Raw genomic sequence first — 15,284 nt, forward strand, 5'->3', positions numbered from 1 at the left:
AGCCGAGATCGTGCCATTGCACTCCAGCCTGGGCAACAGAGCGAGACTCCATTTCAAAAAAAAAAAAAGCTCATCCCTCTGTCTCTGCTACCCATGTGTTTTCCTTTCCTCAAACTCTCCTCCAGCCTCATCCTTGGAAAGCCTTTGCTGATTAGACCCATGCAACTTGGGTCCTTCCATTACTTCGTGTATGTACTGGTGACGGTGTCTTGCTGTTCTGTGTGGCCGCCATGGTGTGCTGCCTGCTGTGTGATGCCAACCGACCCACAGAACTGCCCATGGAGCAGAAGGCCACAAAGCCCCTGTCACCAACTCAGCAGCCCCCTCCCTCATTTCCCGAGTGCTCCTCCTCCCACTCACCTTCCGCTGGCCCTGGTCACTGATGCGCTCCAATGAATCCTCCAGCTGTTTTTTCTCTCGTTCCAAATCTACCTGGGCTTGTCTGGCCACGGACACCTGTTTGGTCACCTCTGCATTCTGCAAAAGAAGAACAGTGTCTTGAACCAGGAGATCCCAGGCTTAGAGGACATCCTCCTTCTAGGACAATCACACTCAGGCTGTGCGCACCCTAGAGTCAGCCACAGGAATCACTTTCCTACCCAGAGGGAAGCCGGAACAGAGCTATCACCTTCAGCTGCTTGACGCTCAAGTATGTACAGAATAATAAAGAAGGTGGGTGACCTACATGGGGCTGGCACCCAGGACAGAGCGCAAGACACAGAGGCAAGGAAGACTGAAAAGGTGTGATTCCCGAGATGGTGGCAATGCCTTAGAGATCAATGTAGGGGTTGCTGACCCCGGGGAAGCCACAGGCCTGAGCCACTCTCTCCCCCGAGGTGCAGGGCCTGCAGGATGGTGATAGGGGCTGAGGGTCCTACCTTCCGTAGCAGGTCAGCGTGGTTCTGAACCAGCTCGCTGTACTTCTCCTTCAGCTTGCTATATCGCTGTTCATTGGCTTGGGCTTTCCCTGTATTGTCAAGGACCAAAGTGAGGAGTCTACCCTAGGATGGACCCTTGCCTTCCTTGCAATGAGCCAGGGTCCCTAGAAGATCCTTCTTTTTTTTTTTTTTTTTTTTTGAGACAGTCTTGCTCAGTCACCCAGGCTGGAGTGCGGTGGCATGATCTCGGCTCACTGCAAGCTCCGCCTCCCAGGTTCACGCCATTCTCCTGCTTCAGCCTCTGGAGTAGCTGGGACTACAGGTGCCCGCCACCACGCCTGGCTAATTTTTTTTGTATTTTTAGTAGAGATGGGGTTTCACCGTGTTAGCCAGGATGGTCTCGATCTCCTGACCTTGTGATCCGCCCGTCTCCGCCTCCCATAGTCCTGGGATTACAGGCGTGAGCCACCACACCTGGCCTGAAGATGCTTCTTGTTTTGTTTTGTTTTGTTTTGTTTTGAGACAATTTTTCTCTGTCACCCAGGCTGGGTTACAGTGGCACAATCACTGCTCACTGCAGCCTCGACTTCCTTGGGCTCAAGCCATCCTCCCCCACAGTCTCCTGAGTAGCTGGGCTCATGGGCATATGCCACCACACCCGACTGATTTTTGTAGAGACAGGGTCTCACTATGTCAGCCAGGCTGGTCTTAAACTCCTGGGCTCAGGCAATCCTCCCACCTCTGGGATTACAGGCGTGAGCCACTGTGCCCAGCCAAAGATCCTCCTTTGATTTCAGGAATGCATATATATTTTTCTCCCTTGAAAATCCTACTTACAGAAACTTCTTTGGGAAGTCATCTTTAAAAAGATTTCAACTGGTTAAAAATCAAGCCAGGGGCCAAGTGAGGTGGCTCACGCCTGTAATCCCAGCACTTTGGGAGGCTGAGGTGGGTAGATCACCTGAGGTCAGGAGTTTGAGACCAGCCTGGCCAACATGGTGAAACCCCATCTCTACTAAAAATACAAAAATCAGTCGGGCATGGTGGTGTGCTCCTGTAATCCCAGCGACTCAGGAGGCTGAGGCAGGACAATCGCTTGAACCTGGGAGGCGGAGGTTGCAGTGAGCCCAGATCACATCACTGCACTCCACCCTGGGCTACAGAGGGAGACTCTGTCTCAGAAAAAGAAAAGAAAAGAAAACAACAACAAAAAAATCAAGCCAGAGATTCATGCCTCTTCAGCACTTACATACATGGCATTTATTTTATGGGCGCTTTCAGATTTTTAAAACATTTAATTGAGTTTTTTTAGAGACAAGGCTCTCTGTTACCGAGGCTGGAGTGCGGTGGTACAATCAGCTCACTGCAGCCTTGAATTCCTGGGCTCAAGTGATCCTGTCTCAGCCTCAAGCGTAGCTGGGGCTACAGGCATGTGCCACCATGCCTGGCTAATCTTTTTTATTTTTTCTAGAGATGGGGTCTTGCTATGTTGCCCAGGTTGGTCTTGAACTCCTGGCCTGAAGCAATCCTTCCATCTTGGCCTCCCAGAGTGCTAGGATTACAAGCATAAGCCACTGTGCTCTCAGCTTGTATGTCAATTTCTTTGTTAGGACCTCAGTCCTCTCTCCTTCTCCGTTAGTATCCACTGCCCAGGGCAAGCACTTCAGGGCCATCTTCTGTATTTCCCATCTCTGTGCTCAGCAGTGCCTCACACAGGGCTTTGTGCCTGCAGGACTCAAACCCACCCTCTGGACTGAGGCTAAGAGCTGGCATTCCTGACTATTTCTAGAAAGACACTCTGGGGCTCCCCCGCCCAGCCTCTGTGCCGCATCCTGAGTCCAGCTGGGCTCTGCTGCCCGCGCCTGCCCCCCGGGCCCGCCCCTGCCCCCACCCACCGCTCACTTTCTATCTCAGACAGGCTCCGTTGAGCCTTCTCGGTGTCTTCCCGCTGCCTCCTGAGCTCGTCCAGTTCTGCCCGCAGGAACTCACAGTCGTCGGCCGCCTGCTGCCGCAGGTGCTGCTGCTCAGCCAGCTCTGCTTCCAGCTCGCTGACGCGGCCCTTCAGCTGCAGCACAACCCGCTGGCTCTGTGGGGGACTCGGGTCATGAGGCCAGCTGCCCACTGCCACGGGTCACGGGCATGGGCTGGAGAAGCGGGTCCTACCGTGCTTCCAAGTAAATACCCGGTTCCCCGAAGTCAACTCCCCACGGCCCAGGAGGGCTGGACCATCTGGTCATTAGGAGCTCCTCAATCAACAGCCATAACAGGGGATGATGACAGGGGAATTGTGGTCCTCTTTAGAGTGACTGGGGGTAGCAGTGGCTGTCCCTGTGGGTAAAGTCACCTGAGCAGCCACTGTGAGGGGCGGTTGTTAATATGGCACCAACACTGCTGACATCATCTCTTCTTTTTTTTTTGGCGGGGGGCGTGGGACAGGGTACCACTATCACCCAGACTGGAGCGCAGTGAGATGGTAGTGGCTCACTGCAGCCTCAACCTCCGGGCTCAAGAGATCCTCTAGCTTCAGCCTTCCGAGTAGCTGGCATTACAGTTATGCACCACCGTGCCCAGCTAATTTTTAAAAAGTTTTTTGCAGAGATGGGGACTTACTATGTTGCCCGAGCTAGTCTTGAACTGCTGGGCTCAAGTGATCCTCCTGCCTGAACCTCCCAAAGTGCTGGGGTTACAGGCGGGAGCCACTGTGCCCAGCAAACCAATCTCTCTTTATCGCCACGTGAGAAGGTCTGGTCTTGTTCCCCAGAGCTTCTCAGCCTCGTGGGGACCAAGGTCATCTCTAGGCATCAATCACATGGATACTGCGCCTGGCCTAAATGCTGTCCTCATGGCATGTCAAATGGAAATGCATTATGACAGAGAACACATTTTGGATTTAGCATTTCTACCAGCTTTTATTTGGTTTTAGAGACGGGGGTCTCCCTATGTTGCTGGATTCAGAACTCCTGGGCTTGAGTGATCCTCCCATCTCAGCCTTCTCAGTAGCTGGGATCACAGGCGTGCACCACCGCGCCTGGCTTGTTTCTACTAATTAACCTACCCTAAGGATGAAGTCCAAAAAGTGTCTATGTGATGCAATTTTTTTTTTTTTTTTGAGACAGAGTCTTGCTCTGTCGCCCAGGCTGAAGTGCAGTGGCGTGATCTCAGTTCACTGCAACCTCTGCCTCCCAAGTTCAAGCAATTCTCATGCCTCAGCTTCCCAAGTAGCTGGGATTACAGGTGCCTGCCAACACACCGGCTAATTACTGTATTTTTATTGTAGACGGGGTTTCCCAGGGTGAAACTCTCGACCTCAGGTAATCCTCCTGCCTTGGCCTCCCAAAGTGCTGGGATTACAGGTGTGAGCCACCGTGCCTGGCCAGTGTGATGCAAATTTAACATTCAAATCTACCGTGTTTTGGTGAATCGCAAAGGCAGAGCAGATCCAAGGCATACCTCCGTCTTCATGTTTTCTAGCTGTGCCTTCAGTCCACTTATCTCTCTGTATAGTCGCTCAATTAAGTGGTCCCTGGGAAGAGAAGGGGAATGAGTTTGCTTCCATAGTGCTTCTACCCCTCTCTTTTTAATTGTGAGCTCAGGGTAGGAAATCAAAAGCTGGTATTAATTTGGGGACAATTCTTTGAAATGCCATGAATTATACTCTAAATGTTAAAAGATACTAATCTAATACTCATAAGTCCATGGTTATTGATTTTCTTCTGAGATTAAAGGGGCCAATATTTGAGGATCAAGACATTCTTTTTGTGTGTGTTTTTGGTTTTGTTTTAGAGACAGTCTGGCTTTGTTGCCCAGGCTGAAGTGTAGTGGCATGATCACAGCTCACCGAAGGCTTGATATCCCAGGCTCAAGTGATCTTTCCACTTCAACCTCCTGAGTAACCGGGACTACAGGTGTGTACAACCTGCCCAGCTAATTTTTTTACTTTTATTTAATAGAGATGAGGTCTTGCTATGCTGCCCAGGCTGGTCTTGAAGTCCTAGCCTTAAGCAATCCTCCTGCCTCATCCGCCCAAAACGTTGGGATTATAGGCATGAGCCACTGCACCCGGCCCTTCGAGATGTTCTTTATCTAAGAAGCCCTGGTATCATTAAGAATTCCTCTTTGGTTAGTGTTTCGAGGCAGACCATGGCTTAACTTAGCTCCTGCACCATCTGCCTAAACCCAGGTTGGACTCACTTCTCATCCTTGTTCACGCCGTTTTGACTGTTGAAATTGAAGGGATCACTGCTGAATGAACTGCCAAAGATGTCATCAAACTTGTTGTCAAATAAACTCTGTGGTTGACCAAAAAGGAGTGAGAATAAGTCAGAGCGCCAGAGAATTCTGTGTGTGGGTCAGTTTGGTGACATGGGAGAATGCCCCCTTTTTCAATTTGGTTCAGACAATTTAATTAAAAAAAATTTTTTTTTGAGACAGGTTCTCACTCTACTGCCCAGGCTAGAGTACAGTGGTGCAATTATAGCTCACTGCAGCCTCCAACTCCTGGCTCAAGTGATCCTCCTGGTTCAGCCTCCTGAGTAGCCAGAAGTATAGGTGTGTACCACCATGCCTGGATAATTTTTTAATTTTTGTTTTATTTATTTATTTTTTTAGGACCTGGTTCTTGTTCTCTTGCCTAGGCTGGAGTGCAGTGGCATGATAACAGCCCACCGCAGCCTTAGCCTCCTAGGCTCAAGCGATCCTCCCATCTCAGCCATGTGTGCCACCACGTCTGGCTAATTTTGTAAAGATGGGGTCTTACTATGTTGCCCAGGCTGGTCTTGAACCGGCTTCAAGCAATCTTCCCACCTTAGCCTTGCAAAGTGTTAGGATTACAGCTGTGAGCCACTGCACCCAGCCAGACCCATTTATGATCCTTCTGGTTGTCACAGAGCAGGATGCTCAGCCTAGGTTGGTGCTAGGTGAAGAGAAGGCTGAACCTAGCTAGAGTCAATGGGCTTTGGCCAGGGTCTCCCCTGGCCTCTCCCCGTACTTGCAGGCAAGAGGAAAGGCCATGTTTCTCTCCCAAGTGGTCCTCACCTGTTGAGAGGCATCCATGTCCATGAGGTCATCCTTCTCTAGGACTGGCTCACTGTCGGGGGATGAGGTCTCTGCAGGGATCACCACCACGGGGCTGATGTGTTCTGACAGGGCTGAGGCTCGCAGGAAGTTGGGTGGGTTCTGAAGACGGAGACACATCCTCAAACAGTGCTCGCTTGCCAGGCCCCGCCGGCCTCTAAGAGGGTACTTGGGGCTTCTGCAGTGCCGACGGTGTGCGGTCAGGCACGCTTACCTCAGGCAGCTGGGGGATCTGAATGAGCCGCTTGAAGTACTGCAGGTTGCTGGAGCGGTAGAACAGCTCTTTCAACCTAGGGGTGGAGAAGGACCTGAGGGGTGCTGGGGGTCTTCATCAGCCCCATGTAGGGGACAGAGCAGCCACCTGGCCTTCCTGCCCCCTCCCCAGCCCCAAGGCACAGGCTGTCAAGGAGATAAACTCCATGGCGCTGGGACTCAATTATGATGCTACAGAGGAGGATTATTTAAAGCTGGTCCTCAGTGACCTGGTAGTGAGGAAAGAGTAATTCATGCTACACATCCTTTGGAAGAGTAGACAATCCAAAAGCTAATTTCTTCATTGCTGTAGAATATATGTTGTTATCTTGCAGACTTAACTTCCGAGAAATGTTTGGTTTAGAGTAACATGAAAAGAAACGGACTTTCTCTGAGGATAAGCCAACTAACCATAGGAAAAGGGAAGGGAATTTAATTACAAAGGTAGCTCTCTTCTTTCATTACTTATCTTTGTTTTTGGACTATTCGTTCTCTTCACAATTAGGACTATTTAAGTTCCTGGGAAGTGGGGACTGAGCTCTGCTGGGCTGTTTCCCATAGTGCCAGGGACAGGGGAACTGTTCAATGAATACTTGGAGAATTACAATCGTTTGGTACTATGTCCTAATCTTGGGTGGATATACGCATGAAGAAACCAACATTGTTTTTTTTTTTTTTTTTCCCTCTCTCTCTTTTTGTAGAGACAGGGTCTCGCTCTGTCACCCAGGCTAGAGTGCAGTGGTGCAATCATAGCTCACTGCAGCCTCGAATTCCTGGGCTCAAGTGATCTTCTGCTTCAGCCTCCCAAGTAGCTAGAACTACAGGGATGCACCATCATGCCTGGCTAATTTTTAATTTTTTGGTAGAAACAGGGTCTTGCTATGTTGCCCAGGCTGGTCTCAAACTCCAGGCTTCAAGCAATCCTACTGCCTTGGCCTCCCAAACTGCTGGGATTACACGCATGAGCCACCCCACACCTGGCAAACTCAACATCTTTTTCTCATTCTCAAATCTCTATTTTGAATCTAAACACTGAAGACCAAGAAACCTGAGAGGATCCAGACTTATATATTCTTTATTTATTTTATTTATTTTGTTTGAGATGGAGTTTTGCTCTTGTTGCTCAGGCTGGAGTGCAGTAGTGTGATCTTGGCTCACCGCAACCTCCGCCTCCTAGGTTCAAGTGATTCTCTTGCCTCAGCCTCCCGAGTTGCTGGGATTACAAGTATGTGCCACCATGCCTGGGTAATTTTGTATTTTTAGTAGAGACGGGGTTTCTTCACGTTGGTCAGGCTGGTCTCGAACTCCCAACCTCAGGTAATCCGCCCGTCTCGGCCTCCCAAAGTGTTGGGATTATAGGCATGAGCCAACATGCCCTGCCTATTTTTAAATATTTTTTTGAGATTGGGTCTTACTCCATCGCCCAGGCTGATGTATAGTGGCACAATCATAGCTCATTGCAGCCTTGACCTCCCTGGGCCCAAGAGATCCTCTCACCTCAGCCTCCAAGTGGCTGGGAGTACAGGTGTGTGCCACCACACCTGGCTAATTTTTTTGTGGTTTTGGTAGAGATGGGGTCTCACTATGTTGTCCAGGCTGGTCTCAAACTCCTGGGCTCAAGCAATCTACCCACCTTGGCCTCCCAAAGTTCTGGGATTACAGGCAAGAGCCACCACGCCTGACCTATTTTAAGTTTTTTAGAGACAAGTTCTTGCTCTGTTGCCCAGGCTGAAGTGCAATGTCACGATCACGACTCACTGCAATCTCGACCTCCCGGGCTCACGCGATCCTCCCACCTCAGCCTCCCGAGTAGTTGGAACTACAGGCATGCACCATCATGCCCAGCTCAGACTTATCTATTCTGAGATGAAAGGGGTGCATGGGCCTTAACTCCTTCGGCCTGCAACACAGAACTTTCTCCAGCTTAGCCCAACAAACGAACCCCCCGGGTTACATCCTGTCAGATCCCAAGACTTAGGCCTGTCTCTGTGACATCACTGCTGCTTCCCCTGAATTCAAGGACAGGGAGGTCTCAGACAGCAGCCGCGTCTGTGTGGAACAGCAAAGCGGCTACTCAGGGGAGCTGTTTTTATAAGCTAGAAGCAAATGAAAGGAAATGAAATCACCTGACCACACGTCCCCATCTTGCTGGGTTGGAGCCAACAGTAATAGGCTCGACTGCTTTCACAAGCTACCGGAATTTGACATTCCAGGAAATCAGCCCCAGGGCCTGTCTCCTCGGACTAAAGAAGCCATTTATCATAGAATATGTACTCGGCTTCTCAAATGGAACAGGGGTACCAGGAGGTGGGTACAACCGCGCACTTGTCCTTTGCTTGCTCCTGGGGAACCGGGCAGAGAGGCTGAAACTTGGCATTTGGGAGCTATGGTCAAGGGTGAGGAAATTAACAGGAAAAACAAGAGGGTGTACTTTCACAGAGCGAAGCCAGGAGGCCTTTCTCAGCTCCCTCTGTCCTCCCAACTCTCACTCTATTCCTTCACTTTTGCCTGGTTTCCCCCCCACCTCTTTCCTTCTTTTTTTTAATGGAGTCTTGCTCTGTTGCCCAAGCTGTAGTGCAGTGGCATGATCTCAGCTCACTGCAACCTCTGCCACCTGAGCTCAAGCAATTCTCCTGCCTCAGCCTTCTGAGTAGCTGGGATTACAGGGCTAATTTTTGTATTTATAGTAGAGACAGGGTTTCACCATGTTGGCCAGGCTGCTCTTAAACTCCTGACCTCAAGTGATCCACTTGCCTCGGCTTCCCAAAGTGCTGGGATCACAGGCATGAGCCACTGCACCCAGCCTAAATAAAGATCTTTTTTTTTTTTTTGAGATGGAATCTCATTCGGACGCCCAGGCTGGAATGTAGTGACATGATCTTGGCTCACTGCAACCTTCACCTCCTGGGTTCAAGTGATTCTTCTGCCTCAGCCTCCCGAGTAGCTGGGATTACAGGTGTGTGCCACCATGCCCTGCTAATTTTTGTATTTTAGTAGAGACAGGGTTTCACCATGTTGGCCAGGCAGCTCTTGAACTCCTGACTTCAAGTGATCTGCCCACCTCGGCCTCCCAAAGTGTTGGGATTACAGGCGTGAGCCACCGTGCCTGGCCGATGTTAGCAGCTTTTACTGAGGCAGCAGTGCACAGCCAGCAGCAGAGGTCCTGTTCCATGCAGAGCAGGGCTACCCCATAGGCAGTGAGCCCAGAATAGCAGCTGTCATGTATACATACATATACACACACACACACACACACATATATATGCACACACACACATAAATATATACCCACTTTTAATTATATGCAAATTAAGGGGCAGATTATGCAGAAATTTCTAGAAAAAAAGTGGTAACTTCCGGATTGTCAGGTTTTTGCCATGGAAAGGGGCGCTAACTTCTGGGTGTTGCCATAGCAATGGTAAACTGTCACGGCACACTGGTGGGGCATGTCTTATGCAGAGATGCTTCCACCCCTTCCCTGTTTTACTTGTCCTTAATTCCTGCCTCCAGAGTCCAGTCCCCCATCCCACCTCAGAAGCAGGTGTAGGGTATCAACCAAACCTGCTAGTGGATTGGACATGGGGGATGAGGAAAATGGTGACTTCCAGATCTCTGGCCTAAATGGATGATGACAGTATTTGTTGAGATAGGAAAGAATGGGGAGGGGTTGGGCACAGTGACTCACACCTGTAATCCCATCACTTTGGGAGCCAGATCACTTGAGGTCAGGAGTTCGAGACCAGCCTGGCCAACAGGGTGAAACCCCGTCTCTACTAAAAATACAAAAATTAGCCGGGCATGGTGGTGGGCGCCTGTAATCCCAGCTACTTGGGAGGCTGAGGCAGGAGAATCACTGGAGATGGGGAGGATGAGGTTGCTGTGAGCCAAGATCGCACCACTGCACTCCAGCCTGGGTGACAGAGTGGGACTCTGTCCCAAAAACAAAAACAAACAAACAAAAAAAGAATGGAGAAAGGTTTTGTTTTTTTTTTTGGGAAAACCTAGAGTACAGTTTGAGATTTAAGTATGCTATACAAATGTCAAATTGGGGACAAGAGGCTGGAATTCAGAAGTAAGGTCTGGCTAGAGATACATTGTTAGGGGTTATCAGTCTACAAATGTTACAAGACCAGAACTTTGGGAGAGGGAAAAGAAAAGAGGCATAAGCAGGCAACTAATGAATGGATGAAATCTCTTTCTTCTATATGCTTCTGTGGGATTTATTAGAGAACCAATAGTTGCCCTAGCTATAGGTAGATTTGCCTCTGTCTGAGCTACGTTCTGTCACTTTATCACCTTAGAATGAAGAAAACCTCAGGCTGGGCGCGGTGGCTCATGCCTGTAATCCCAGCACTTCAGGAGGCTGAAGCGGGCAGATCACATGTCAAGAGATTGAGACCATCCCGGCCAACATGCTGAAACCCCATCTCTATCAAGAATACAAAAATTAGCTGAGCGTGGTGGTGCGTGCCTGTAGTCTCAGCTGCTTGAGAGGTTGAGGCAGGAGAATCACTTAAACCCAGGAGGCAGAGGTTGCAGTGAGCTGAGATTGCACCATTGTACTCCAGCCTGGTGACAGAGAGAGACTCCATCTCAAAAAAAAAAAAAAAAAAAAAAAAAAAAAAAAAAAAAAAAAAAAAAAGAAGATAATCTCACCCCCCAACCCAAGTATTTAAATTTTTTTTTTTTTAGGGTCTCACTTGTCACCTAGACTGAAGTGCAGTGGCACAATCGTAGCTCACTGCAGCCTCCAACTCCTAGGCTCAGGCCATCCTCCTGCCTCAGCCTCTCAAGTAGCTGGGATCACGGGTGCATACCACTGTGCCCAGCTAATTTGTTTCGCTTTTTTTTTTTTCTGTAGAGACGGGGTCTCGCTATGTTGCTCAGCCTGGTGTCAAACTCCCGGCCTCAAGCGATCCTCCCACCTCGGCCTCCCAAAGTGTTGGGGTTACAGGCATGAACCATTGTGTCCAGCCACCTCTCACAGTGCTCTTGTGTGGCTTAAATTTTATAGTGCTCTTGGATTCACCTCCATTCCTGTTACTTGAACCACTTACTTTGTAAACTGCTCCATGAAGCGGTCCCGGTGGCCTTGCAGGGTGTCGGCTGGGAGGCCTGGAAGAAATTGGAAAGAGTGTGAGAGGGGAGGGGGACCAGCGGGCACGGAAGCCATGGTGGGGCTCTCGACGGGGAGGGGCCCAGCTACCCTGGGGCATGTGGCCAGCACTGCCAGGGGCCATGACTGGCCTAGAGCTGTCCTGAGGTCTGGTAACCAAGGGAGCCCAGCAGGAACCAGCAGGAGTGTGCAGACGCTTATCCTCCAAATCCTTCCACTTCAATTAGTTCCTGAAGGACAAGCCATGCTGGGCACAATAAGGTGGAAATTGTGCCCCGGACTAGAGAAGAAATGGTGACTTGACCAGTAGCAGGTTGGACCATGGCAGGCCCAGGAGGGAGCAGTTTTTTCTCAGCTATTGCCTGCATTTGTTTTAGGCTGAGGCTCAGGGCTGATATTAGTCTGGAAGAGATCCACGGAGCCTGCCCAAGAGGAGGGCTGTCAGAAGGCAAAGAACAATGGACTGAAGGCTGGGTGCAGTGGCTCACGCATGTAATCCCAGTACTTTGGGAGGCTGAGGCAGGAGAATCACTTGAGGTCAGGAGTTCGAGACCAGCCTGACCAACATGGTGAAACCCCATCTCTACTAAAAATACAGAAATTAGCCAGGAGTGGTGGCACGTGTCTGTAATCCCAGCTACTCTGGAGGCTGAGGTAGGAGAATCACTTAAACCCAGCAGGCGGAGGTTGCAGTGAGCTGAGATTGCACCACTGTACTCCAGCCTGGGCGACAGCGAGACCCTGTCAAAAAAAAAAAAAAAAGAACAAGGGATTGAGGCTTGGGATCTGAGTTCCAGTCCTGGCTTGGTTGGTAGCTAACTCTATGACACTGCACACACAGTAGCCTCTTAGGACAGCCTCCTCCCCTACAGAGCCAGTTCTCTGAGGTCCTGTCAGATGTGCAAATCTGCATATTGCAGCTAAAGATCACAGCTCAGCAATCCTTTTAGTGTTTGCTTTATTTGTTTAAATTTAAATTTGTTATTTTGAAATGGGTCATATATTCATTGGATAAAATCAGGGAACACATGTATAAAACATGATTCTTGAAATGGCAAAAGATGGCTGGGCACAGTGGCTCCCATGTGTAATCCCAGCACTTTGGGAGGCTGAGTGGGGAGCATCACTTGTACCCAGGAGTTTGAGACCAGCCTGGGCAACATAGCGAGACCCCTATCTCTACAAAAATTAAAAAATAAAAATTAGCCAGGTGTGGTGATGTGCACTTTGGTCCTAGCTACTCAAGAGGTTGAGGTGGGGGGATCTTTTGAGCCCAGGAGTTTGAGGCTGCAGTGAGCTATGATCGCACCACTGCACTCCAGCCTGGGTGACAGAGTGAGACTCCATCTTGAAACAAAACAAAACAAAACAAAACCAAAATGGCAAAAGTAGACAGTGAATGAATATGGCACTTGACCTAAATGATCTTTCTCCCAAGAACCCTTAACCCGAGTGAAATCAGGAGAAAAACATCAGGCAACTAGAATTCAGGAACATTCTACAAAAAACTCAAAGCGATCAAAATCATCAAAAATAAGGGAAGTTTGAGAAGTGAAATGTCATAGCCAAGAGGAACCTAAGGAGACATCACAACTAAATGTCACATGGTGTACCGGATGAGATTCTGGGGCAGAAAAGGACATTTGGTAAAAACTGTGACAATCTGAATAAAGTACAAACCATTTTTTTTTTTTTTAATTCGGAATCTCGCTCTGTTGCCAGGCTGGAGGGCAGTGGCGCAATCTCGGCACACCACGACCTCCGCCTCCCGGGTTCAGGCAATTCTCCTGCGTCAGCCTCCCAAGTAGCTGGGACTACAGGCGCGTGCCACCACGCCTGGCTAATTTTTGTATTTTTAGCAGAGACGGGGTTTCACCGTGTTGTCCAGGATGGTCTCAATCTCTTGACCTCGTGATCTGCCTGCCTTGACCTCCCAAAGGGTTGGGATTACAGGCATGAGCCACTGCACCCAGCCTTAAGTACGAACTTTAATTAATAATAAGGTATCAACACTGGTTCGTTAGTTGTGACAAATGTTTCATACTAATATACGAACAAAGGGAAAATGCAACTGGGTATACGAGAACTCCTGGTACTATTTAACTTTTCTGTGGATCCAAAACAAAAATAAATGTTTATTTTTAGAAAAGAGGTTTCAGTGGCTCACGCTTGTAATCCCAGCACTTTGGGAGGCCCAGGTGGGAGGATCACTTGAGCTCAGGAGTTCAAGACCAGCCTGGCAAACACAGTGAAACCCCGTCTCTACTAAAAACAATATAAAAATTAGCCACCTGTAATCCCAGCACTTTGGGAGGCTGAGACGGGTGGATCACGAGGTCAGGAGATCGAGACCATCCTGGCTAACACGGTGAAACCCCGTCTCTACTAAAAAAAATACAAAAAACTAGCCGGGCGAGGTGGCGGGCACCTGTAGTTCCAGCTACTCGGGAGGCTGAGGCAGGAGAATGGTGTAAACCTGGGAGGCGGAGCTTGCAGTGAGCTGAGATCCGGCCACTGCACTCCAGCCTGGGCGACAGAGTGAGACTCCGTCTCAAAAAAAAAAAAAAATTAACCGGGCATGGTAGTGGGCACCCGTAATCCCAGTTACTTGGGAGGCTGAGGTAGGAGAATCGCTTGAACCCGGGAGGTGAAGGCTGCAGTGGGCTGAGATTGTGCCACTGCACTCCAGCCTGGGCAACAGAGCGAGACCCTGTCTCTAAATAAATAAATAAATAAATAAATATTGTAAAGAGTATCCCTCCCACCCCTTTCTCAGCCCAGAGGCAATGTGGGTCTTGGGTATTGCTCTGCCTTCAAAGAAGGCCTTTAAACCCAAACACTTAATTACCTGTCTCTTCTCATAACTCCCTAAGCCTCCCAAGTAGCTGGGACTACAGGTGTGCACCACCATGCCCAGCTTAACTCCCCATTTTACAAAAAGGCACTGGTGATGTTCTACTGAGCAACAGCGTACTTGGAAACAATGAAAAGTTCATCTGTATTGAGTACTCTAAGCAGCTGGTCCCTTCTCTCGGGGGCCCACTCCACCCTCTCAGCTCCCTTCGGGCAGGCCTACTTGCTGCAAAGCCTTTCTAATCCCTGGGCAGCTAATTCCAATCTCCCTTCCACGAAACCATCCCAGATTAGCATCTAGGTGATGCTACGTCCTTCCCTTGTACTGTCTAAATAATGAGATTCATTACTTGTCAATGACCACAGTTACAGAGTATACTGTCTTATACTACATTTTTTTTTTTTTTTTTTTTTTTTTTTTTTTAAGGCACGGTCTCGTTCTGTTGCCCAGGCTGGAGAGCAGTGGCACAAATACAGCTCACTGTAGCCTTGACCTCCGGGGCTCAAGTGGTCTTCCCGCCTTAGCCTTCCGGGTAGCTGGGACTACAGGCGCATGTCACCACGCCTGGCTAATTTTTGTATTTTTTTCAGAGGCAGGGATTTCACTATGTTGCTCAGGCTGGTCTCCATCAGCCTCCCAAAGTAATGGGATTCCAGGTGTGAGCCACTGTGCCTGCCCCAAACACATCATTTTAAACCAGGACACAAAACTGTAAGAACTGGCTGGGTGCGGTGGGTCACACCCGTGATCCTAGCACTTTAGGAGGCTGAGGTGGGCAGATCACTTGAGGCCAGGAGTTCGAGACCAGCCTGGCCAACATGGGGAAACTCCATCTCTACTAAAAATTCAAAAAACAACAACCAAGGTGTGCCAGCCCATGCCTGTGGTCCCGGCTACTCCAGAGGCTAAGGCACAAGGATTGCTTGAACCCGGTCAGAGGTTGCAGTGAGCCGAGATCGTACCCTTGCACTCCAGCCTGAGCAAGAGAGTGAGACTCTGTCTCAGGAAAAAAAAAAAAAAAGTATAAAAACTTCTGCAAGATCAGAACCTCCAAGCTATATATATTCTGCTAAGGGCACCCCGGGGAACTGAAGCTAGGTAAGGGATAGGT

The 15,284-nt window shown here is 49.4% G+C and overlaps 1 protein-coding gene across 4 annotated transcripts in view; it reads right to left on the minus strand.

Moving 5' to 3' along the window:
* Window positions 1-15,284, minus strand: part of HIP1 (huntingtin interacting protein 1) — a 204,382-nt gene that overhangs the window by 24,335 nt on the left and 164,763 nt on the right. For all 4 annotated transcript variants that reach the window (XM_050783625.1, XM_050783624.1, XM_050783627.1 and 1 more), the window contains 8 exons: window positions 11,261-11,318; window positions 6,166-6,241; window positions 5,913-6,053; window positions 5,070-5,167; window positions 4,329-4,401; window positions 2,781-2,964; window positions 879-967; window positions 361-477 (listed from right to left, as the gene is read on the minus strand). In XM_050783625.1, the coding sequence (XP_050639582.1) occupies window positions 361-477; window positions 879-967; window positions 2,781-2,964; window positions 4,329-4,401; window positions 5,070-5,167; window positions 5,913-6,053; window positions 6,166-6,241; window positions 11,261-11,318 (836 nt within the window). The remainder of the gene's footprint in view (window positions 1-360; window positions 478-878; window positions 968-2,780; window positions 2,965-4,328; window positions 4,402-5,069; window positions 5,168-5,912; window positions 6,054-6,165; window positions 6,242-11,260; window positions 11,319-15,284) is intronic.

The sequence above is a fragment of the Macaca thibetana genome, chromosome 3 (assembly GCF_024542745.1).
Source record: "Macaca thibetana thibetana isolate TM-01 chromosome 3, ASM2454274v1, whole genome shotgun sequence".
In the NCBI taxonomy this organism is placed as follows: Eukaryota; Metazoa; Chordata; class Mammalia; order Primates; family Cercopithecidae; genus Macaca; species Macaca thibetana.